At 43.1% G+C, this 23,685-nt stretch overlaps 1 protein-coding gene across 6 annotated transcripts in view; it reads left to right on the top strand.

Moving 5' to 3' along the window:
• The window catches only part of GABPA (GA binding protein transcription factor subunit alpha), a 560,071-nt gene that overhangs the window by 412,806 nt on the left and 123,580 nt on the right, over positions 1-23,685 (top strand). For all 6 annotated transcript variants that reach the window (XM_069636386.1, XM_069636385.1, XM_069636387.1 and 3 more), the window contains 4 exons: positions 2,530-2,775; positions 3,637-3,831; positions 8,539-8,595; positions 22,450-22,590. In XM_069636386.1, coding sequence (XP_069492487.1) covers positions 2,530-2,775; positions 3,637-3,831; positions 8,539-8,595; positions 22,450-22,590 — 639 coding nt within the window. The remainder of the gene's footprint in view (positions 1-2,529; positions 2,776-3,636; positions 3,832-8,538; positions 8,596-22,449; positions 22,591-23,685) is intronic.

The raw sequence follows: 23,685 nt of genomic DNA, 5'->3' as shown, positions 1-23,685 counted from the left end.
GAAGCGATGACGACCATCGTCCCTGTCCCTATGATTTCCTTTCTAAATGTGCGTCCTATGCATAGAAGATAAATACCTGCAGCCAAGTGAACAGACCCTGCTTAACATTGTTCTGCATTTTGGTCTATACTGTGTATATCTTGGGTTGTTGGTCTTGCTCATCACATTGCTTGTTGATAGTTTGAGTGCTCAGATAATGCTTTATAATTTAATGTAATCTATTCTGTTATTAATATGCACATAGTTCATAAAATATAATTGGAATTAAAAACAGGAGCACAAGCTGTTCTATGATTTGCATAAGAATTAAATATCAACACTGACAAGATACTGTCTAAGGTTTTGGCTTTAAGATTGGAAACATTTCTTCCAAATTAATTGGTGAGGAACAATCCGGCTTTATGAAAGATAGATGTACTTCTAGCAATATGCGGAAACTTCTACATACTATGGAGAGGGCGAATGAGGGTGAGTGTGAAGCGGCTGTCTTTTCCCTTGATGCTGAAAAAGCGTTTGACAGAGTAAACTGGAGATACCTGTATGCGGTTATGAAAGATATGAATCTTGGTAATGAATGTATCTCTTGGGTACAGCTGTTATATGCCAATCCAACTGCAGATGTCAAAATGAATGGATTAAAGTCTGAGCCTTTTTGTCTTGAACAGGGTACTAGACAAGGGTGCCCTTTTTCACCGCTTTTGTTTATTTTAGCGATTGAGCTTTTGGCTATAGCACTGAAAATGGATCCTAGGCTGCATGGTGTCAGCTGTTGGGGAGTGATGCATAAAATCTGGTTGAACGCAGATGATTTGTTAGTTTTACAAAAGCTAGATGTTTCTCTTCCGTGCCTGATGGAGATTTTATCTAGAGTTCACATAACATCTGGATATAAAGTTAATTGGCCAAAATCAGAGGTCCTGCCACTCTCTCATAGATGTGATAAATCCCTACGTTATTTGGGCATTTGGTTGACATCGATATCTGGTATAGTTGAGGAAAATATGCGTGACATATGTAATGATTGCAAAGTAAATTTAGAAAGATGGTCGCTTCTTAATTTGTCACTCTGCGGAAAGGTCAACGCCATTAAAATTAATTTGGCTCCCAAAGTCAATTATATAACTGGTATGATACCTTTGAGAATGCAAAATCAGTACTGGAAAGAGTTGGACCGTTTGTTACAGGAATTCCTATGGGACAAGAAACCTCCACGACTTAAAATTTGGAAATTGCAACTCCCGGTTAATGAGGGTGGATTGGGTATTCCAGATTTTAAAGCGTATCATTTGGCCTTTACTTCATGATCATTTGTTCCATTTCTAAATACAGTACATGATTCATGGGCGATTGCGGAATCTAATGCTTTTGGACCGGTTGGCCCAGAGGCTTTGCTTTCTACTAGTTCAAAGGAACGCAGATTTAGATCAGTGGTGACTGGATCTTTACGCACTGCGTGGTGCGAATTAATGGAACATTTGGGTAAAGATGCATATAAGGATCTAGGTTCTTCAATTTGGTTAAATCCTAAGATTAAAGACAATGCCAAAACGCTTTTTTGGCCTGAATGGTTTTTGAATGGCATTAAAATGATTGGTGATCGTGGTATGAATGGTAGATGGTTGACAGCAAATGAGATGAGATAAAAATGGGATTTTAGGAGTTTGTCGGATTTGGCCTACAGGCGTTTGAAGAAGGCTGTTGGTGAGGTGGATTGGTCTGATAGTCTGGATTTGGGCTTCTTTCATGCAAAACCAAAAGAGGGTGAGGGTGGTCTTGCTAGACGGATTTATAAAAGAATTGTGCCAAATTTTCAAAAAAATCACAAATTACATGAGGAATGGGGCAGACGGATTGATTTTGATATTTCTCCAGATATTTGGAGTAATATGTGCAGGAATGTTGCACTTTGTTCAATGAATTTTGGATAAAGATCTCGACAAATTAAAATTTGGAACCGTGTGTATTGGTGCCCTGAGAGTTGCGTGCGTGTTTCGAGTTTTTGGTCAGAGATATGTGAGACATGTGTGAAAATTATTGGTCTGAATTTGAACCTAGATTTTAAAACGGTGATCTTGGGGGATGATTCCGAACTGGATGAACTTAGCTCTGCACATACAAAAATGGCTTTTCAGGAGCATGATCACCGGCAAACGCTTAGTTCTTCGTGGATGGAAATCTAGGATTGCTCCTTTATTTGATGACTGGGTTGAGGAGATGCACAAACTTTCTAAAATTGAAAAGATGATTTACAAATGAACAAATAGTCAGTGTATGATAAAATGTGGGGAAAAATTAATGATTTAATGTAATTTTTATTTTATTCTTTTTTTGTATTATTTATTTATTTATTGGGGGATTCTGCTTTGATGATCTACCATATGTTATAGTTTTTTCTTATGTTATGTTACCCAGTCTTCTGTATACTACATTAGTTTTGAGATACCTTTTCATGTTGTTGAAGTAAATTTGTAAAAAAAAAAAAATAATGAAATGTAAGGGTAATTTATCACATAACGTGTCATTGTTTAGGAATGGAGCCCAAGCTGAACATCCTCGAGATTGTAAAACCAGTTGAGACAGTGGAAGTAGTGATTGACCCGGATGCCCATCATGGAGGAGCTGAAGCCCAGCTTGTGGAAGAAACCCAGGTCATAACTCTGGATGGCACAAAACACATTACCACAATGTCCGATGAAACGTCTGAGCAAGTGACGCGATGGGCTGCAGCATTGGAGGGTTACCGGAAGGAACAAGAACGACTTGGAATACCATACGGTAAACATTTTTTCTAGGTCTCTTAATTTGTTCTCATGGTGGGTTTTTCAACACTACAGACCGTCAGGCGACTGCAGCTCTTCCTTTTGCTAAGAAGGGAGGTATGCGTCTGGCAGGCGTTAAACTGTGTAGTCAATGTGTAAGCTGTGAAGCAGAGATTAATGTCTAAAGTTCACAAATTGTGCTTTCATTTAAAGGACCCAAAGAAAGTTAAACCCATGTGTGCCTGAAAATGTTGGAAAGCTGCACAGAAGTCTTAGTTCACCACAGTATACCAATACAAACACTGGAATGGTATTCATTTGATGGTGTGTTAGTCGTACTGGTGGTATCCTTTCCGTCAGCAGACAGTGTTACTTATTTTTAAATCTCAGTATAACTGCCGAGCAATGTGATTTAGTACCCCATATGTCGAGGTAAAAGGAAACTTCAAGAGAACATGGTGGATATAGGGGTCTAAGACTACCATCTACAAAAGTGCGGCCCAACCTTTTGAACAGAATTATTCAAGCCCCTAGAATATGGAAAATGTAACATCAAAATGTTGGATCACTGTACTGCACCACTCAAATATTGGCACTAATTATGCATATTTACTACACAATTGTATACATATACACCGTCAGATAGGTATCCTCATTGAGCTCTCACGGCAAAAAATGTGTTTGCAGTCATGTGCTCAGTTTAGGAGTGCATTGATGGTAAAGTGAAAGGTTATCAGATAGATCCACACTAAAGAAAACTCATGACTAAAATAATCACTTGCACCACGCACAATATATGACCAGATACATCACTATGCAAAGAAGGTTGACAGTAATATAGTGCCGTTTTAAAACATGCTTTCTTTATTTTTTGTAGACCCAATACAGTGGTCAACAGACCAGGTACTCCACTGGGTGGTGTGGGTGATCAAAGAATTTGGCATGGATGAAATAGACATCAGCAGCCTCAGCATGCCAGGCCAGGACCTTTGTGAACTCAGCCAAGAAGACTTCTTCCAGAGGGTACCGCGAGGCGAAATCTTATGGAGTCACTTGGAGCTTCTTCGAAAATGTATGTGAGCTCTGGACTTATTTACGTATGGCAGAGATAATCCAAACGCACAGTAAAAATGTAGATGTATTACTTGCATGTTTTGATCGTACCCACTATTTAACTCAAGTTGATTAAAATCATTCGTTGCTTTCACCTTATGGAAGTGTCAATCATCAGTTTGATGTTCCGCTGCTTTTTGACATATTTTATTTTGCTGGTTTTTAGATTTAGCTGTTGGCAAAGCTATGCCCAAAATATTAATGCAACAAGATTCTATGAAGGGCAAATACCATTTGCATGGTTCTCTACCTTCCTGGCGAGTATGAGATGTTTGAAAAAAGTATTTTATTTGGCATGTATGGCAAACTTTGTTTGCCTTATATTGCAAATAAGTTTCACTGTGCATGGCAGGATTTTGGATGGCAGAATTGCACGAAATATGAAGTGTGCTTATGGGACATGCACCATTTTAGGGAAAGCACTGGTAAATATGTTGTCACCTGTCAACATTGGGTTGGTGTGTTTCGTTTAGGTAAAGTATGTACAATAAGGAAGTCGGCCTGCAGGTCCAGTGGGATTTTTAAGAATTTGCTAGGTCTGTGTGACCTTTCAGATTTGTTTCAGACTACCGCAATGAAATGGTTTGTTTTCTTCCATTAGAGCAATTATCCAATTAGTCACCTGGCCCACATTCAATGCTCATGTTCCTTCTTTCATAAAATTACCATCCCTCTTCCCAGCCTCATGTTGTAACAAGTGCACATTTATGCTAAGATAATTGCGCTCTGAAAACGATTTAACATGGGCAGAGCAAGGCTGTACAGTTTAGCTGGTAAATTAGGACATGGACGGCATGTCCATCTCCTGCTAAAATCTGTGAAAGAGTGCCATGGCTTCTCTGCTCCCTCCGTACATGTCGCACACTGATCATATTCAACCCAGCAGCACAACTTGCTCTCCTCTTTCTTTCCTTGCACAGTATCACAAGATAGTTTCTATAATAGCCCGAACACTTTTAAACAAAATGGACTTTGTCCCTGGGATACCGGATTTCCCTTCTTAGTCCTTCCATGTAAAAGAAAATGGCTTCACTCAATTTCAAGATTCCTTGTTCAGAGGCCTGCACCCTCCTTTTGTGGGTGGTGCCTGTTTTTGTCTTTTTTTTTTTTAAAGTTTGGACTATTGGGTTGCAGAGCAACCTATAAGCCAAAACTATTGCATTAGAGTACAGATAGGGAAAAATGTCATATATGTTACACAAAGCTTGAAGGTGTGGGAACTTTTTGAGCTCATTTTATTTAGGCCTTGCCATCAAACTTTGCTTGAAGTGCCTGCCAATGTTTCTTCAAAGCTGTCTTCTGAGAGTTAGACTTAATTGGAGTTGTAAAGGCGCTACTGGTGTAATACAAATATCTTAACCAGGTCTGGCTTCAGCCACTAGATTTATAAGCAATATGCGTGTCTATCACTGAAGTCCTGTTAAAAACAAGCATTGACGAAGCCAACAGTTTTGGCTTGTTTGCAAGTGTTAGGCATTTGCCAGGCACTTCTGTTCGATGCAGAGGTACTAACACTATTTTGCACCTGCTACAATCAATGACCAGTGAATACCACTACGACAGTGACTGACAAGTGCCTTTCACATGCCTATACAAAAACCCAAACTGTTGGCATTGCCAATGCTTGTTTATGCAGTGGTTCTGGTCTGCTTTGTTACGTGGCGAACCCTACAGCACACTGTTAAAGCAGAACCATTGCAGGTTCTAGTGCAGAGTTCTTTGCCCAGTCTTGTGGAGCTTATGGGGGAGTTGGAAATATCAGTGGTAATAATTTCCGAAACACTCATACGCAACGCTTTTCTTTTGTAATTCTTATTTGTGGTGTCGTTTTGCCTCCCTGCTGGTGCAAATGGAAAAAGTGGCATAGCACTTTGAAAAGATTGAAGTCAAGGATGTGTATAGCTCTTACCCGATCTATGCTCTCCTGCACATAGCTCAACTCATTTCCTTCTATTCCACCTGCTGGTGAAGAAAGCACTCTGTTTCCAGAGTGTTGAGACCCACTGTCCCCTCTCTCCATGCAATACATCTTCATTGGGTTACCTGTGTACCGTTCTCTGCTTTCAAGCACTTTGGACTGTTTTAGTGGGTACCATTCATGAGACCTGGGACCAGTGTCCATTGCTCTGCCGTTTACCAGTTTTGTTTCAAGTTGACTGCTCCCACTTTTATATAATTACAGACTTCAGTACCAGAGACCGACTACGGGTGAAATGAGTCTCATGTTGACTAGGCAGGCCCCATCCTTTTTTTTTTTTAATCCTTGAGGAATATCGGCCGCGCTCCTGCAATTCATTAGCGGTCCAGCCAGATTTCCAGGACTGGAAAGCAAAGTGAGTTTCATAGAAGGGACTTTGGATATCGCAGATTTTTTTTGTGATCACATTTTTAATAGAGGTAGGGCATGGTCGAGACTGTAAACGATTGCTTTCCTTTGTCAACGATGTTCAAGAGCCAATCGGAGGACATGTAAGAGAGTATGAGAAATATTTGACTTTTCAAAGGAGTACTTTTAGGAACAGGACTTTCAGGGGCGTTTGAGAACGTTGGTCTTTATTACCACAGCTTGGTGGATTTGTTTGTCTGCAAAATACCGGGAGGGAATTTTCCTTACTACCAGTGGTATTTCGAAAAAGCAACCCAATTACAGCATGACCACTGTACCTGTGGCAACTGCTGTTTTTTCTTCGAATATCATTGCTGGTATTCCAGAAAATATGTATTTATATACTTTTCCACGCTTGTTTAGAGAGTGGAAATGAATGATGCCACAGTAGTTTTTCAGATGACTACAGTACAATTGTTGAAATGCACAAAATGGTCAGTTTTATCATGTACATGCATTACATAGGAATGGAGATGACTGGGCATCAGAGATGCTCTGCTTTCCCTTCCCCATGAACAATGTTTTGTTCCGTATTGAGGCCCAGCGCTTATTATTTTAAGAACTTCTGAGGGTATTTTAAATGGTTACCTCGATCTCTGGCGTGGAGATAAAACTAAGTAGATTTACTATCCTATTATATGGTGGTATCTACCATCAATGCTATGCCATAGGAATACGATCGAAGGTAAATGCCATGTCTGTAATGAGGTGGGTGCTATAACAGTGTTTTACAAAATTCAGACTTTTTGGTTTACTTCCATGGCTCTACTGAGAACTAAATATCACAGCTTGCCATAATGCCCTATGTGCTGAATTCCTGAGCTTTTGATTTAGAATGTATAGTCTGGGGATTCGGGGTTCTCTGACTCCTGCCTTTCCCTTTCTAGTTAAAGCATCCCAAGTTAATCCACTTTGCACAGGTTGGGTTGGTCCTTAACTACATTAGACCACCGGCTTGATGCTGGTTCAGATCCCATGTCTGGTTGTCTCGATACTGTACCTTTCTTCATCTGCAGGCCCTTCAGATGCAAGATCCAAGACTGGTTTTTCGTTTTCTGGATTTCATTTAATACAGTTTCTCTGTCTGCCTCCATCAGGAATAAAGAAATCCGAAACCTCCCACACTTGTGTGGTCCTGCTAAACCTTGTGATAGTTTTGGTCTTTGCATGCTTCATCGCCTCATTGAATGAGTAGTTGGGAGAGAGGTTTGAGCTCAAATACTTGGAGGACATGTCCTCTGAGAGCCAGGTATCATATAATGGCCACTGCTGGCTCCGCTTCTAATTGGACAGACTTTACCTCTTATCCCTTGGCTGATCCAAACTCCACTCCTTTTATTCTCTGCATTGGATTACACATCCCTTTGCAATTAAGTAATGAAAAAGCTAATAGGTTTTAGCTTTGATATGTCAAGTGGAACTTCAACTGTCCCAGTAAAAAACATGCCATGACTAAAGGAGTGATGTTCATGCTATTAACATTGCTAACACTTATTAAAGCATATAACACCAACATGTAGGCACACGCAGCAAAGGAAAATGCACTGTTCTGACAAGCCTGGACATCTGAGTCTGCGCCCATTAAATTTACAGCAAATCAGTGTCAAGCGTACAAGAGGGGGAAAGAATTACACATCACTAAGGTGGATGTGTATACGACTAGAAATATCCAACCTCAAGCTTGGGTAATCTCTGTCCCTCCCCCTTCTTTGCAGAAGATTTTGTTTAAGATCTAAGGGAAAATACACGCAACATACATTGCGCATTAAATGCATTGGGGAGGCAGTCTAGGTTAGGGGAATACTGTCAATGCTAAATCTGCAATGTTTGGCCACTACCAAACGTCCAATAATATATTAAATATCTTGTTTAAAATAAATAACACTTGCAGTGTTTAACACTTTTAAATTGCTTGGACTAAAATACGAAGCAATATAGCACAGTAAATGTCGTTGATTGTGAGGGACTACAATATGTGGCAACGGATGTTCCGCCCTGGTGGTGGGATGTGATGTTGTAATACAAGGAGTGGCAACTAGGTATTGAATGAAGAGCAAGGTCTTAAGTTTCTTTTTTGAACGACAAGAACGTTGGGATGGTCCTGCATTTAAAATCATTTCCTGTTACTTATTTAATATCTTTAGGGAACTGCACAGAACGTTTTATAAGTAATTCTTGTTTAAAATAAGGGCATTGTAACCGTTAAACCTCCTGAACCTTTTGCAATACTTCACCATTGCCGAATTTATATTTAGTAAATGTTTCTGTTTCATTTGACAGATGTACTGGCCAGCCAAGAAAATTCTGGTGAAATAGCCACGGTTACAATTGATCAACGTAAGTACAGATAATTTGTCAGAAGATTTAATAATTATTTCAGTTACACCCGATTTGAGTCGAGCTTGGCCTGTAATACTGGTTGACACAGCACTAGCTTTCATCGATCTACCAAGGCCATTTGTTGGGTCCGCTCTGATTTTGCCTAACTTGTCGCATCAGTTTACTTGTTACCCGTTTGTTCAATCATCTATAGAATTCATGAGCAGCACTTAATCATTAGCCGTTACATATCCGTCAGGCTGCCCAGGCACCGTCTTCACGCCTCAATTGATTTTGTCTTCTCGAGACACTATCCCCTGTTCTCTGTAAAGCCTGTCAACCTCACCCACGGGCTCCGATGCTCTAGATAAATGCGTTTTCACAGAGATCCTCTGTCGCAGTTGGCATTTTCTGTTTTAGGTTCATATATGGGGTAAAGTACTCCCTCTCCTACATTACAAGGATATTTCTACTTAACGGGTATTCCGTGAGCCAAAGCCCGAGTTTCTTTATCTGTTTGCAGAAGTCCCAGGTGACTTGCAATATTCTTTTTACATACAGTACGGGGGATTTCATTCCACTAATACATGGCCACACTGTCATCTTCTTTAATACATGTCCTCTTGTTAAATCTGATACAAGTCATCTTCTGCTTGCTGATCCATATTATCAATGTAGCCTGTTTGCACGTAAACACGCGAATTGGTAGCTCGTAATGTGCTGCAGAAAAAAATAGTGTAAGGAGTTTAAATGCATCGAAAACGTTTTCATTTTGTACTTTAAAATAAGGAGTAGCATGCATATTCTTGCTCACATTTGTCAAACGGTCAATCAGACCGTTCCTTGTCAATTAATGGCTTTAAACTGTCATGGAAAAACTAATTTACAAGCAAAAAATTTGAAATAGTCAAGGTTTTAATTAAGTGTTACAGTGAAAGTTGAAATTATACTCTCTGCTGGCTCAAGCAGGAAGCCTTGTGACGTAACAACTGAGTGTAATAACGGATTACAAAACAATTGTGATGTCATTTTCTTGGTACAGGTTAGTTGTGATGTCGTTAACTCTCCTGTAACAAGATTATTTGCGGGGCTTTATGGCAATATTACAGGCTGCCATGTATTATAAAGTAAATTAAGTTTTGTTTATGTATCATCACTTGGAGATGTCGGTGTACTTTCCCTTTCGGTGCTCTTCAACGTCCCACGTGTTAATACTGCCATCTTGTGGCCGGTTAAAGTAATTTGCAAAGTAGTTTGTAGTTGTATACATTACCACCCCTGCACTTCAATTGCGGCTTAAGCCCCTTACGCTCACGCCCTATGGATCTTTCTCTCTCGGTGCACGGTTTTACATCTTTTCGTACTCTATTGTTCAGGCTTAAGAGTTATAGCAGAGAACGGTTTGCTTCCACTTCTTGGAGCCAAATAATTAAAAAAATCACTAGTGAATCCTTTTTATGTTGACCTAGTTGAAAAATATGCGGTTGTATAGTGACGTCAGACAAAGGGCAGTATGCAGCAGACTACTCTCCAATGCAGCCCTTCGAATGCAGACCTATATAGACTTTGACATGTTGGCAACGGCAGTCAGCTCTGAATCAGTCAGGCTATCCCCCGGAATAGTTACTTGTCTTCCTGAGGAAGGTTTATTAGCGTTTTGCCGACAGGCATTCTCCTTCGATCTTGTTAAACCCTGGGGTATGTTGTCATGAGTGAAGGTGGCCCTTTGTGCTTGCTTGCACAAGGGTACAACGTATTTGCAGCCAGAAACACATTGTGATAAAGCGCCTGTCCTGCACTCATTTAATGAAAGAGGTGCTGAAGAATTTGGGGTGGCGGAAGGAGTGTATTCCGACCTTTGTGTATGTTCCGTTTGTACATCTAGAGCACGGGAGCACCAGAACCATGGCGTTAGGAATGTTTTATTTTTTGTTTGCATCTTTCATCCACTGACTTTAGTGGAGTCCTCGAGCATACCTCCTTTCTGTCTGGACAATGAAAGATTTTTAGGATGAGTGATCACATGCTGTTTTCGTTTTTTGGGGCATGCTTTGGCTAGCCCCTGTGGCTGCCAGTGCAGGGAATGTCACCCTTTGTTTTTCACCTTTTATTTTTAGAGTAACGCGCAAGCCACCTTCAGTGGAGTGTTGTCCCTTTTTTGTTTTTCTAGAAGTAACATCGACATTACTATTGTGATGTGTACTGAACAGGTTGGTGTCAGTAAATGTTTTTTCCCCGGTGCACAGTTGTTCGTTTTATTTTATACCTTTTGTTAGGGAAGATTGCATGCAGTACCCTTTGGGTGCACTACAACAACCCTGGCCTCCTGGCAATCGGAACCCAACCTTTGGTACAAGTCTGTACTACACAGGTTGGTAGCATGTTGAGCAGCCTAGCTTATCTCAAGAGGGGTTGATGTGAGCTGTAGGGGAGTTAGAGATTCATAGTGACACATATTCAAATAAACTCTTAGACACAAGGTTTCTTGATTAAACCATTATTTAAGTCAGTTTTAGTAAGCCTTCTTCAGAAGGGGCAATATAATAGTAAAACACAAATACACTCCAAAATACACTTTAAATCAGAAAGTACCTATTTGGGATGGCACACAGACCATTCCTACGCACTCAGGTGACTTAAATAATTAGGACACTGGACATACTAGAGCAATACTTAGGCGTATGTCAAAGAAAAAGGTTATTAGAACAAAACAAGAGATCTCACAAATGGTAATCCCCAATGCAAAGTAAATTAACCCCTTCCTGGAAGGAAGACCCAACACACAGTAAGAGGGAAGACAAGTCATTCAGGTAGCCAAGCCAAAGTCAATTGGACAAAAGTCTAGGTGAGCTGAAGTACTTCTTGTAGGTAGGGAAAAGTTTTGCACAATGTTTTAGAAGTCTTTGTAGAAACAAAGAAATCAAAGCAGGGCCACAAGCTGATTAGGCTTGTGAGGTTAAGAAGCTGTTATCAACTCTACAGAAGCAACCAAGACCAGTCTCAACTGAGAACAAGTGAGGTTACACAACAAGAGGTAAGTGCTCTTAGACTTTACAGAACCTTTTGGTTAGAAGAAAACCGGTTCCAGCTGTCTTCTGTTCCTGTGCACCTCTGTAGATCTTATGTTCCTGGGCCTCAGTCGTGGGGGCAAGAGGGAGGATGTCTGGAGGACTCCTGCAACGGGACGGTCAGCGACCAAAAAGTAGCAACTTCTATTCAGTGGCACTTCCACGGTTTCAGCTCCTTGCGTCTCAGCAAATAGCATCACTGCGGACTCTTTGCTGTCGATATGGGATTTCCTTGCATCTGGGGTCCAGCACTCTGTTGAGGTGGCTCAGGCTCGGGCAGTCCTTCTTCCTGGGAGTCCGGAGGATCTTCCTGGAGCTCTTGGCCAACTTAAAAGAAACGTGCACAAACTGTTGTTCCTCTCCCTGGCTCTTTGGTTCCAGCAGCAACTGCAGTGGAAATGCAACCAGCTTCGAGGGGATGGCCAGGTGGCTTACTTTGGCGTTGATTGGTCCCACCAACTCAAGGGGAGAAGTCGTCCTTGCAGTGCTTCTCTAGTCAAGACGAATTCTGAGCTTCAGCACAGCAGAAGGGCTTCACCGGGCAAACCAACAGTCCAGGAGTTGCAGCAGGCATCTCTTCCAAGTTCTTCGGATTCCTTCGTCCATTGGTCGACTCTGCCTTCCAAGCCAAAAAGCCTTGCCTTTTTATGCTGGTTTCTTCCATTCATTCCAGCCTAGCTGTCAGTCACCCAGCAGGGTAGCTGTCCTTGCTGGCCAGCCAGCCGGCCAATCGTGTAAGAGTTTATTCCTGTCTCCTAGGAGACTAAGCACCGGGAGTTTCGGACACCTCCCTCTCTTCCTGCACCCGCCAGACACCCTGCCAGAGGCAAGCTTCACTCGTGAATCCCGCCAAAGACCAAACGAACAAAGGGACCAAACCTGGTTCGGCGCGCAGACTAAATCTCGAAGTACCTTTGCACAAAGAAACAGTGAAAAATGAAGACCGAGGCCATTTTGACAAAAAGGCACCCTTGGGTGCTTTACTGCAGCTGCGAATGCAGCCCGCGGTAAACGCACACCACAGTAGTCAAAAGTAAACCACTGCCACCAGGCATTCATCGGGGGAAGGGTAACATATAAATGTTACATGAGAAACTAGACAAAGGGAATACTGAGTAACCTCTCCAGCACCCTAATGTAAGATAGTGTGTGCTGGCTCTAGAAAGTTACTAATGTAAGTAAACTCAATTTCACTTCACTGCTCTTGGACACAGTAGTTGATCCAAGAGAAGGTATTCAAACCTTTGGGAAATCTGAAAGACTCCCCTGTGCCACTGCACTGAAGGTGCTGTGTGACACAATGTAAAGATGATGCCTACAACCAAAGAAACCGTGTTCAAATCATAACAAAAATACATGAGTGAGTGGGGGGAAAAAGGGTCTCACTCTCTCCAGGTTAAAAATTCAAGTCCTCAAAATCCATCAAAGTTGCTGGGGAGGTCTCTAAGGTAGAGAAACATTTGCAGATTTCTGAGAATTCTCCCTAACACCTGTTTTATAATGCCTTTTCGAGTACCATATACTCGCAATGGCTGATCTTCGTTGCACATGACCAGTTCTTTGTTCCATCTTCTTTGTTAGTCACTTTCCTTGCTTCTCAGATAGGAAATGGCCATGCAATGTGATGCACTTTTGCAGTACTCCAGCTCGGGACTCCTGTCTCGGGAGGATAGCTCCATGGCAACACGCTCGCCTTGGAAGCAAGACGACACAAAGCAACCCAGGTTCGATCCCCAGGTCCGCGCTTAGAAACCTCTGGGTATTAAGTGCGTTCTAAATATCATATCATATCTGGTCACTGCTTTGTCTATTGGTCCTCTACCTTCAAATCCACTGGGAAGACCTATACTGTGTGTCTTCCTTCTCTGCACTGGTGGGACACACCAGTCTGAAGTCCTGCTCTGCATCCATCTGTTCTGAGGGCTGAGTCATCGTCCGGTCTGCAATTGGCCTGTACCTGACTGGAACCGTACTGCAGTTTTCCACGGGAACCTGCATGCCTCATCGCTGGAAACTTTGCTAGCATCTTCGTAGTTCTTACCAGTCCGACGCTTCTCTCCATTGTCATGATGGAGGACCTGCTGGAACCCAAAGCCGGACTGTGCTGCTCCTTCGGGCCTGCTGACCCATCTATCGAGCTATAGAAAATTTGAATAGCGCAACTATCGCCAGAGTCATCATGATGCTAAAGGGGGATACAGAATAAACAGAAATGGAAGAAGAAAATCAACAGAAGAAATGGGTTTTAAATTCAGATTTAAAAATATTATATTCTAAGATAGCCCTTGTTAGGGAGAATTCTCAGAGATGTGCCAATTCCTCTCTACCTTGGAGACTCCCAGCACTTGCTGGACTCTAGGAATTTTTAATTTTCAACCTGGAGAGAGTCAGGGCTTTTTCCCCACTCATGCATTTTTCTGTGATTTAAACACTGCGTTTCTTTTGGTTTTGGAGTATGACAAACTCCATAGGCATCACCTTTGCAAAGTGACACACAGCACCTTCAGTGCATTGGCACAGGGATGTCTCTTAGCTTTCCCAAAGGTTTAAATACCTTCTCTTGGTGAAACTGTTTCCAAGAGCAGTGTGTCACAGTTCGGTCTCCAGGCGCAGAAGTGGCACGAACCAACCACCCCCTCCGCGGTCTGGGCGCCTGCAAGCCGAGGCTTACACAGGTCTCCGAGTCCCCACCGGGGAAAAAAGGGTTCGGGAATCGTTGGTTGGACAGGAACTGGTACTTAGGGTAACCGGAAAGAGGTTCAGGAGCAAGGGAACATAGGGTAAAGAAGACATTTAACAATTAAACACACTCCGTCGGAAAACCACACACTGCATGCACATAGTACAACCAGGCTCAAAAGCGAGCCAAAGAGAGACTTATCTTTGCGGTGAGTGCTGGCCTCCTGCCTGCGCGCACTCAGGTCCGTTGTAAGGAGCAGTTCAGTGCTGCAAAGAGGGTGCGAGTTATTATTCTGTGGGTGTTTCCTCACACACACACATAGCAATGCTCATGCAGCAGATTAGTGACACCTCCCCATGCAAGCCCACTTGTTTCTGGCTTTTTCCGTATTAGTTTACATGCAGCCGTGATGGGTTAAATACTGTTTATGCGGAAATATAGCCGCTCGTGGCTCTGTTGTGAAAGGTGACCCTTGTGTTAAAAATCGCACAAGGTTGTACAGGTCGTTGAGGTGCTGCTAGCCGCACGTGGCGAGTTGCGACTTCTTTACGAATTGGCTAATGCCGGTCAGTTTCTCTAGACAACACGCCTGGCTAATTATATATGCAAATAACATTCACTGATCTAGGACTTGTTGCGCACTGGAATGCTCCCTCGCGCGGTATTGGTTTGTTGCTAGGAATGCTACTGCGTGGGTAACTTAGCTTCTCTGGAGTAGGGGGGACTCAAGACTGTGGGCGACGCCCCCTGCATATGCCCCTGGCCGCGTGGTAAGCTTCCTGAGCGTTCGCTCCTCAATGCGGCTTTGCTGCTGTGCACGTGTTTTTCCTAACGCTTGTTTGGGCTCCCCAGCGCTGGCGCTACTTAGCTGAGGTGTGCGAGGGGCCTGAAAGGAGGTTGTCTGGGGCATGGCCCCTCGTGCTTCTCCCCTTGCTCAGAGCTCTGGAAAACACGTCTGCTTCAGTCGGACGTCTGAGCACAAACCCTGTGCTTCTGCTCTTTCGATGCGTCCCACTGCCCCACCCAAAGTGGGTGGAGTTTTGTAGTTCTTGGCCCGGTGACTGCTGGAAGCCGTAGCCTGTAGGCTCCTTTTCCCGCAGAAAGGACACAAAAGCCTTTTATAAGTCTGGATTCCTTTCTTTGTGGGTTTCTTTTTCCTGGTGTTTGTTGCTGGTTTATGCCTTGGGCCCACAGCTGGCCTCCTTACACACAATCCCAGGGCCTGCACCCTGACACAGTGAAGTGAAATTGACTTTACTTACAATTTGTAACTTTCTAGACCCAGCATGCACTTACCATAGGGTGCTGGAGGGGTTACTTAGTATCCCCTTTGTCTATTTTCTCGTGTAACATTTTTGTGTTACCCTTTCTACAATTAATGGTTGGTGGCAATGGTTTACTTTTTATTACCATTGTGTTCTTACCGCGGGCTGTGTTTGCAGCTGCAGTAAAGCACCCATGGGTGCCATTTTGTCAAAATGGCCTGGGCTTCTTTTTTTGCCATTTCTTGCTGGTAAGGTCCTTCTTGAGATTTACTCTGCATGCCAAACTAGGTCTTGTCCCTTTGTTCGCTTTGTCTTTGGCGGGATTCACGCGTGAAGCCTGCCTCTGGCTCCGATATGTGTGGCAGGGGTAGGAAGTTGGGGAGCTGCCCGAAACTTCCTGTGCTTAAACCGCTTGGTTACTGGAATGTACCCAGAGGTGATTGGCCAGCTAGCTGTTCGGCAAGGACAGCCACCCTGCTGTGTGATTGACAGCCAGTCTGAAATTAATGGCAGAGTCGACCACTGGATGAAGGAATCCGAAGAATAAGTTGGAAGAGACGCCTGCTGCAACTCTTGGACCGTTGGTTTGCTCGGTGAAGCCCTGCTGCTGTGCTGAAGCTCCGAATTTGCTTCGACTAGAGAAGCCCTGCACAATGTGCTCTCTGCTACAGCCACAGTGGTTCCAGATTTAGCAAGACCTGACACTCTTGGTCCATGTCCTGTCGAAGGTGCAGTCCAACTTTCTGTGCTGCATCTCCCAGGACAATTTTTGTGGAGGGTGTACTTTTGGATACCTTGGCCTGAGTTGGCACTGTTCTTGCATGCCCCATTTTTATGGCACTCGTCTGTGCAATCGTTCACTGAGAATCTACTGTTGGCAGAGAAAGGGGCCTTTACACAAATAGGTTTGAGGTGCAAGTTATCCAGCACGCCCTTGGGCTTTTCCTTCCGGTGATTCGATGGAAAGAGGTGATTTCTGCTGTGCAACACAGCTGTGTTCATGGTTCTGGCCTAAGATCAGGTCTCCTCCGTGGCAGCTCTTGTGAGGATGGACAACATGTTGCAGATGACCCGAACAAGCAGGAATTAGCATCCCATGAGTCAGCACTGCATTAGAATGTAGCAGACATGTTTGTGGCTTGGGGCACACCCCCGACTAATCTGTTTGTCCCCAGTGGAATTAGGGGTGGTTGTGGTGAAATTCCTGAGCTAAGACTGGCACAAGCACCCTGATATTTTTGCTTGTCTTGGCAGGTTCAGAGATCCTCTTTCTCCTATGAATCCGCATACAATGAACTTAGTAAGTGTGCACCTCTGTAAATGTACTGTTCGCTGAGAGACCTTAAGCCTCTCTGAGTAAGGTGCCCAAAATGCACCATGTGTTTTTCCTATGACAGTAAACTATCTTAATTATGTGTGCATACTGGACAATGGTGGCACTGAGGCACCAGAGCAAGTTGCCCAAACACTTGCCAGTTATTTTTAATTAAGGAGCAGAACTTCTCCTTGACACCGAATTCCCTTGTCTGAGTACCCACAGGAACCTTCATTCCCTGCAAACAAAATTGTAGCTGCAGTGTGCAACCTTAAACAGTAACTGAAAAGGCTACTGCCATACAGTGAGGTAAGGGGCTAAGTAAACAGATAATGGGATATTTTTGGTGCACACCTGCCTGGCAGTCGTAAGGAATCCCGGGGACACAATTCACATTAACAGTGAAGCCCTGGTAGGGGCCTCGCTAGGTGAAAAAAGGTTTGTGAACCAGCAGACAAAAGCAAACGTTTCAGGTGACTTTCTGTTGGCCGCACATATGACCTTTACCCTCACACCCTCCTACTCTTCCAATTCAGAAAAGGGATGTAGAGAAGAACAAGCCTTCCTCCAAAGTGACAAAATTAATGGACTGTCTTGACTGTGCATGTTGGTATGCTAGCGCAGCTTGGATTGGGCAAAGTGTGTTACGACAGTTTTTCTAAAGTCCAACTAAGGGCTTCATAAAACCATACCTCAGGCAATACAGAACTCCACTCTTAGTATAAGGATGCACCACCTGAAATCATTTGGTAGCAGTGGCAGAGCAGCCAGGCTCCTCTTAGTAGGGAGAGAGGGCTTTAGGTTGGTTCAAAGAAATGGTAGCATACATATGGTCCAAAGAAACACTGATGCACTTATGCATTGTAAAAATATTGGTTTCTTTTAAATACAAGTAGGCCAAGATAAATCTTGGGAAAGGTAAATACTATTGCATATCATATAAACACAACTCTAAAAACCAACTCAATACTCTGGGTATTCAAAACAAAGTATAACCTTGTTTAGAAGAGCAGCCAGCAAGTCATGGTGAGTCAAACCTAAAGATGCACAATCAGAAATGGCAATATGCTATTCTTGGCGAGTAAAACTAAATACAGTAAGTAATTCAAGGGCAGCAGACCCCTATTGGTCCTAACTTGGTGTTATTGAGTTTTCTTAGGTAAGATTTTCATAGAAATGGTAAATCTTCCTGACCTGTGTCAACCCCAGAACCTTTAGCTTTACTAGTGCGATATCTTTCCTAATACCTCAGGGAGAGGGAACCTTTTTCCACACTCACAGAATATTTTACTCTTTTTATGGGTGTCATTTCTTTGCTTTCCTTTTAGTTATCCTCTTTAACAACTTATTGGCAATACATACCTGCTGTTGCTGGGTTGCCCTAGGAGCTCCTCTGTTAAGTTTCTTTTGCTAACCTTCAGAGAACTACAGTTCCCAAGGGTAGAAAAGATCTTTGGATCCCTTTTACATTTTATTTGGTGAAACCAGCACACCCCACCTTATGTGTAGTGCTGGGGAGATGCAATGCACCCCCTTTCATACTAAAATTGTATCAATTCTGTTACAGGGACAAGCTTACCTTCAATGGCTGGTGGCAGTGATACCTTGCATTAATTTGGTGCAGATTTACCGCGGGATGTGTTCACAGCTGCAGTAAAGACACCTAAAGGTGCTCATTTTACCACACTAGCCCCGGTGTTCTTTTTTTTTTTTGTGCCATTGTAGTGTTTCTTGTCCCTTCCCCTGACATCCAGTTCGGAAATTCCTTTGCGTGATTTTTATCTCTGGCGGGAGTCCCCTGGACTCCCCGCAGAGGCTCCAGTCTGTCTGTGAGGGCAGGAAGCAAGATGGGAGTCCAAAACTACACAGCTCTTTGTCTTCCTCCGTTCCTGATGTTAGGCAGGTTTGTATGCAGTACCCTTTGGGTGCACTTCAATAACCTTGACCTCTTGGCAATAGGGACCCAACCTTTGGTATAAGTATGAACTACACAGGTTGGTAGAGTGGCTGAGCAGTCAGGCTTATCTCAAAGGGGGTCAATGTGAGCAGAATTGTTGACGAGTTTCACAGTACAGTTATTCAAATAAACACAATTATTAATTTATTTCACAATCAGTTGTATAAGCCTTCTTTAGAAGGGCACAATATATGTAACAATTAAAATTCACTTCAAAACACTTAGTTGCTCTAAATCAGATTGTACCCATTGGGGGTGGCACACAGACTCTCCCTACGCTCTCAGGTGACTTAAATAGATAGGACACTGTGGACATTGATTTATCACTGGTACATTTAGAGCAATACTGAGTTTGGTGTAAAAGATAGAATAGAGGAATAAAACAAAGGTTAACAAAAGATTCATAACCAGGTAAGTACTTTTAAAACCTTCTAATGCAGAGTAAATTAACCCTTTCCTGGGGGAAAGGCCAAAGCTCAAAGTCAGGGATAGTCTCTCGGGGAGCCAGGGCAGCCAATGTTAATTGCACAATGTCAAGGGGAGCTGAAGATCTTCTTTGCAGGTAGGTAAACAGTCTTGTACAATGTTTTTAGAAATGTTTGTAGAAAATAGAACACTTGAAGGCCCACAAGCTGGGAGGTTTGTGAGGGACAAAGCTTTAACAACTCAACCAAGACAAGTCTCAAATTAGAGCAAGCAAGGCTACACCACAAGAGGTAAGTTCTCTTAATATACAGTACCTCTGGTAAGAAGAAATACTGGCTTCTGTTCCGGTACAGCTCTGCAGATGCTGTTGTTCCTGAGCCTCAGTCGTGGGGACAAGAGGGAGGACGTCTGGGGACTCCTGCTCTGCAATGGGAATGTCAGCGGCAGCAATGGGCAAACTTCAATTATGCGGTTCTTCAGTGTTTCAGCTCCTCGCGTCTGACAGCACATAGCAACACTCTGGTTTTCGGATACCACTTCATAGTTTCCTCGCGTCTGGGGTCCAGCACTCTGTTGAGGTGCTGAGGCTTGGTCAGTCCTGCATTAGGGATGGCCAGAGGATTTTCCTAGCGCTTGGGTCTGACTTAAAAGCAACGCACACAATATGGTGTTCCACTCCCTGGCACTTTGGTTCCAGCAGTGGAAGTACAGCCAGCTCAGAGAGGATGTCCAGACGGGCTTACTTTGGAGTTGATTGGTCCCACCAACTCAAAGGGAGAAGTCGTCCTTGCAGAGGCTTCTCTGTCGATACGAATTTGGAGTTTCAGCACCGCAGCAGGGCTTCACTGGGCAAACCAACGGTCCAGGAGTTGAAGCAGGCGGCGTCTTAAAGTTCTTCGGTTCCTTAGTCCAGTGGTCGACTCTGCCTTCCAAGCCAATAGCTTTGCCTTTTTTTCAGTTCTTTCCCATTCATTCCAGCCTAGCTGTCAGTCATCCAGCAGGGTGGCTGTCCTTGCCGGACAGTCAGCCTGCCAATCTCCAAGGAGTGCATTTGGGTCTCCTAGGAGACTAAGCAAGATTCGGGCACCTCCCGGACATCCTGCCTACCCCGGACACCCTGGAGCCAGAGGCGACTTCACTCGTGAATCCAACCAAAGGCAAAGCGAACAATGGGACCAAACCTGGTTTGGCGCGCAGAGTAAATCTCAAGAAGGACCTTTTCACAAAGAAATGGCAAAAAAAGACCAGGGCCATTTTGACAGAAATTGCACCCTTGGGTGCTTTACTGCAGCTGCTAACGCTGCCCGCGGTAAAGGCACACCACGGTAGTTAAAACAAAACCACTGACACCAGCCATTCAGCGAGAAAAGGGTAACATAAAACATGTTACATGAGAAGCTAAACAGGATACTAGGTAACCCCTCCAGCACCCTATTGTAAAATGAGGTGTGCTGGGTCTAGAAAGTCACACATGTAGGTAAAGTCAATTTCACTTTACTGCTCTTGTAAACAGTAGTTTATCCAAGAGAAGGCATTTAAACCTTTTGAGACATCTGAAAGACTTCCCTGGGCCACTGCACTGAAGGTGGTGCGTGACAATGTAAAAGGGGATGCCTATGGAGTTTGTCAGACTCCACAACCAAAAGAGTTCAAATCACATGAAAATGAGAGAGTGGAAAAAAGGGTATTGCGCTCTCTAGGCTAAAAAAATCAAGTCCTCAAAATCCAACAAAGTTGCCGGGGGTCTCAAAGGTGGAGGGAAATAGCACATTTCTGAGAATTCTCCCCAACACTACTCACCCCCAGACTAAGGCAAAGGAGGATTTAATCCACCCCTGGATGAATCTCCTTACTCCAGTCTGTCATACTTTCTGGAGAGACCATTAGCATTTTGGTGATTACACCCTGACCTGCGTTCAATGGTAAAATCAAAACCCTGTAGGCTGATTGACCATTTTAACAATCTAGGATTTTCCCCCTTCATCTGCATTAACCATCTCAAGGGTTGGTGGTCTGTTTGAATCCCAAAAGTAGATCCATAAAAGTATGGTCTAAACTTCTTCAAAGCCCACACAATAGCAAAACATTCACGTTCTATGGTTGCCCACCTTGTCTCGGGTTCCTTCAGTTTTCTACTGATGAAGCCACAAGTAACCCTTTTGCCACAACTTCAGTATTACCAATAAGTGTGAAAAGTGAAATATTAATGTCCACAGTGTCCTAGCTATTGAAGTCACCTGAGGGTGTAGGAATGTGTGCCATCCCAAAAGGGTATCTACTTACTTTATTGAACTGAAGGGGTGCATTTTGAAGTGTATTTCTACTGTCGCCAATTGCTCTCTTCTAAAGAAGGCTTATTTTAAAACTGTCTGTTAAATTAATAATTATTGAATCAAGAAACCTTGAGTAGGTGTTATTTGAATACTTGTTGCCATGAAACTCCTATGTTGCAACCCTACAGCTCACATTGACCCTCCTTGAGATAAGTTTGGCTGCTTAGTCACACTACCAACTTGTGTAGTACAGGCCTATACCAAAGGTTGGGTTACCTATTGCCAAGAGGAGAAGGCTGGTGTAGTCTCCCAGTGTTACTGCATACAATCTTGCCTAACAGGTGCAATGGGAAGTAGGTATGTCTGGGGAAGCAGCTTGCATTGGGGTAGCAGCCTGGAAGGGGCAGAGGAGCTCAAAGCAAGTTGAGCGGCAGGGTGAGGGGTGACGTGGTTAGTTAGGAAGAGGGTGGGAAGGCCCCCCTTCCTGAGAACAGCCTGAGAGTGCGTTCCTGCCAGTTTCAAATAACCTTGCTGTGTGAAATAGGGAAGAGCGATGGAAGGGTGAAGCGTGTCTGAGGTCGGTCGGTCGGTAAAGAGCTGTGCAGTACCTGGCTAAAATGATTTTTTTCCCATCCATTAGAGCTGTATCTGGTTTAAAGCAACATGAGAGGTCCGGAAAGTAGGGCTAAGTTGATCAACTAATGAAACATATATTTTGGACAAATATTGATAGTTATGTTTGTGCTAACCTGAAATATTGAATTAAAAAACATTCTTCCCAACTTTAGGAGAACACCTTTTTAAAAAGTGCTAAATCTCAGTACAATGTTTGTGTGGTAATGAAATATCGTATATCGTGCACATCCTAAATATTTTCTTTTCTTAAAGCTGTCCAAATTATTCCAGCATCGCTTCAGTCTTCTACTCCAACTACGATTAAGGTAATAAACAATACTCAGAAGACAGCTAAAGTTCAGAGAGCACCAAGAATTTCAGGCGAAGATCGGAGCTCGCCGGGCAACAGAACAGGTACAAGTAGTCTATTGTCCAAACCCAGTCTATCAAAGGGATTTTCTCTGACTGATATGATTTAATAGTAGAGTAATGTAAAACATTACATGCCTGTACCACCAAATGAAATTTTCATTGACTTAATTGGTAAATATGTAAACGTATTATCCCTTCATTTGACGGTCAGTTTTACTACAACATCTGTACTTCCTTTTTTAAACTGCAAAAAGATTATCATTGTATGATGGGTTTTTTGTCCACGTTTGTGTTTCTGAAATGATATTCATCAACCTTATCTTCCGTGAAGAACCAACTATCCCTTCTCCAATCTCTTCCCCTCTGTTCCCTTCACCTGTGGCTCAGAAACCTGGGCTTCTCTTTGACAATGCTCTGAAACTTTTAGTTCATCTCAGCCTCTTAAACATTACAATAATTTGTCCACATCTCAGAAATCACTCCACTAAAATACTCTATTCTCTAGTGCTCAGCAAACTGGATGTTAGGCAAGATTGTATGCAGTACCCTTTGGGTGCACTACAACAAGCCTGAACTCTTGGCAATAGGAACCCAACCTTTGGTACAAGTCTGTACTACACAGGATGGTAGCCTGTTCAGCATCCAGGCTTATCTCAAGAGGGGTCAATGTGAGCTGTAGGGGAGTTACAGAGATTCACAGTGACACGTATTCAAATAAACTCTTACACACAAGGTTTCTTGATTAAACAATTATTAATTTATCAGTCAGTTAGAATAAGCCTTCTTCAGAAGGGGGCAATATAATAGTAACACACAAATACACTTCAAAATACACACTCTTAATATCTCTAAATCAGTAAGTGCCCTTTTGGGATGGCACACAGACACTTCCTACACCCTCAGGTGACTTGAGTAACTAGGACACTGTGGCCATTAATATTCCACTGTTTGCATTTAGAATCAGACTTAAGAGTTTGTCAAAGGAAAAAGGTTATTGGAACAGAACAAGAGGTCACACAAATATTCTGAAGCCGTTAAGTACTTTTGGTAACTCCCAATGCAAAGTTAGTTAACCCATTCCTGGAAGGAACACAAAACACAATGTCGGAGGGAAGAAGAGTCATTCAGGGAGCCAGG

This window comes from Ambystoma mexicanum, chromosome 7p (genome assembly GCF_040938575.1).
Source record: "Ambystoma mexicanum isolate Mex_15411 chromosome 7p, UKY_AmexF1_1, whole genome shotgun sequence".
NCBI lineage: Eukaryota > Metazoa > Chordata > Amphibia > Caudata > Ambystomatidae > Ambystoma > Ambystoma mexicanum.
This window is presented reverse-complemented; position numbering and strand designations above follow the sequence as displayed.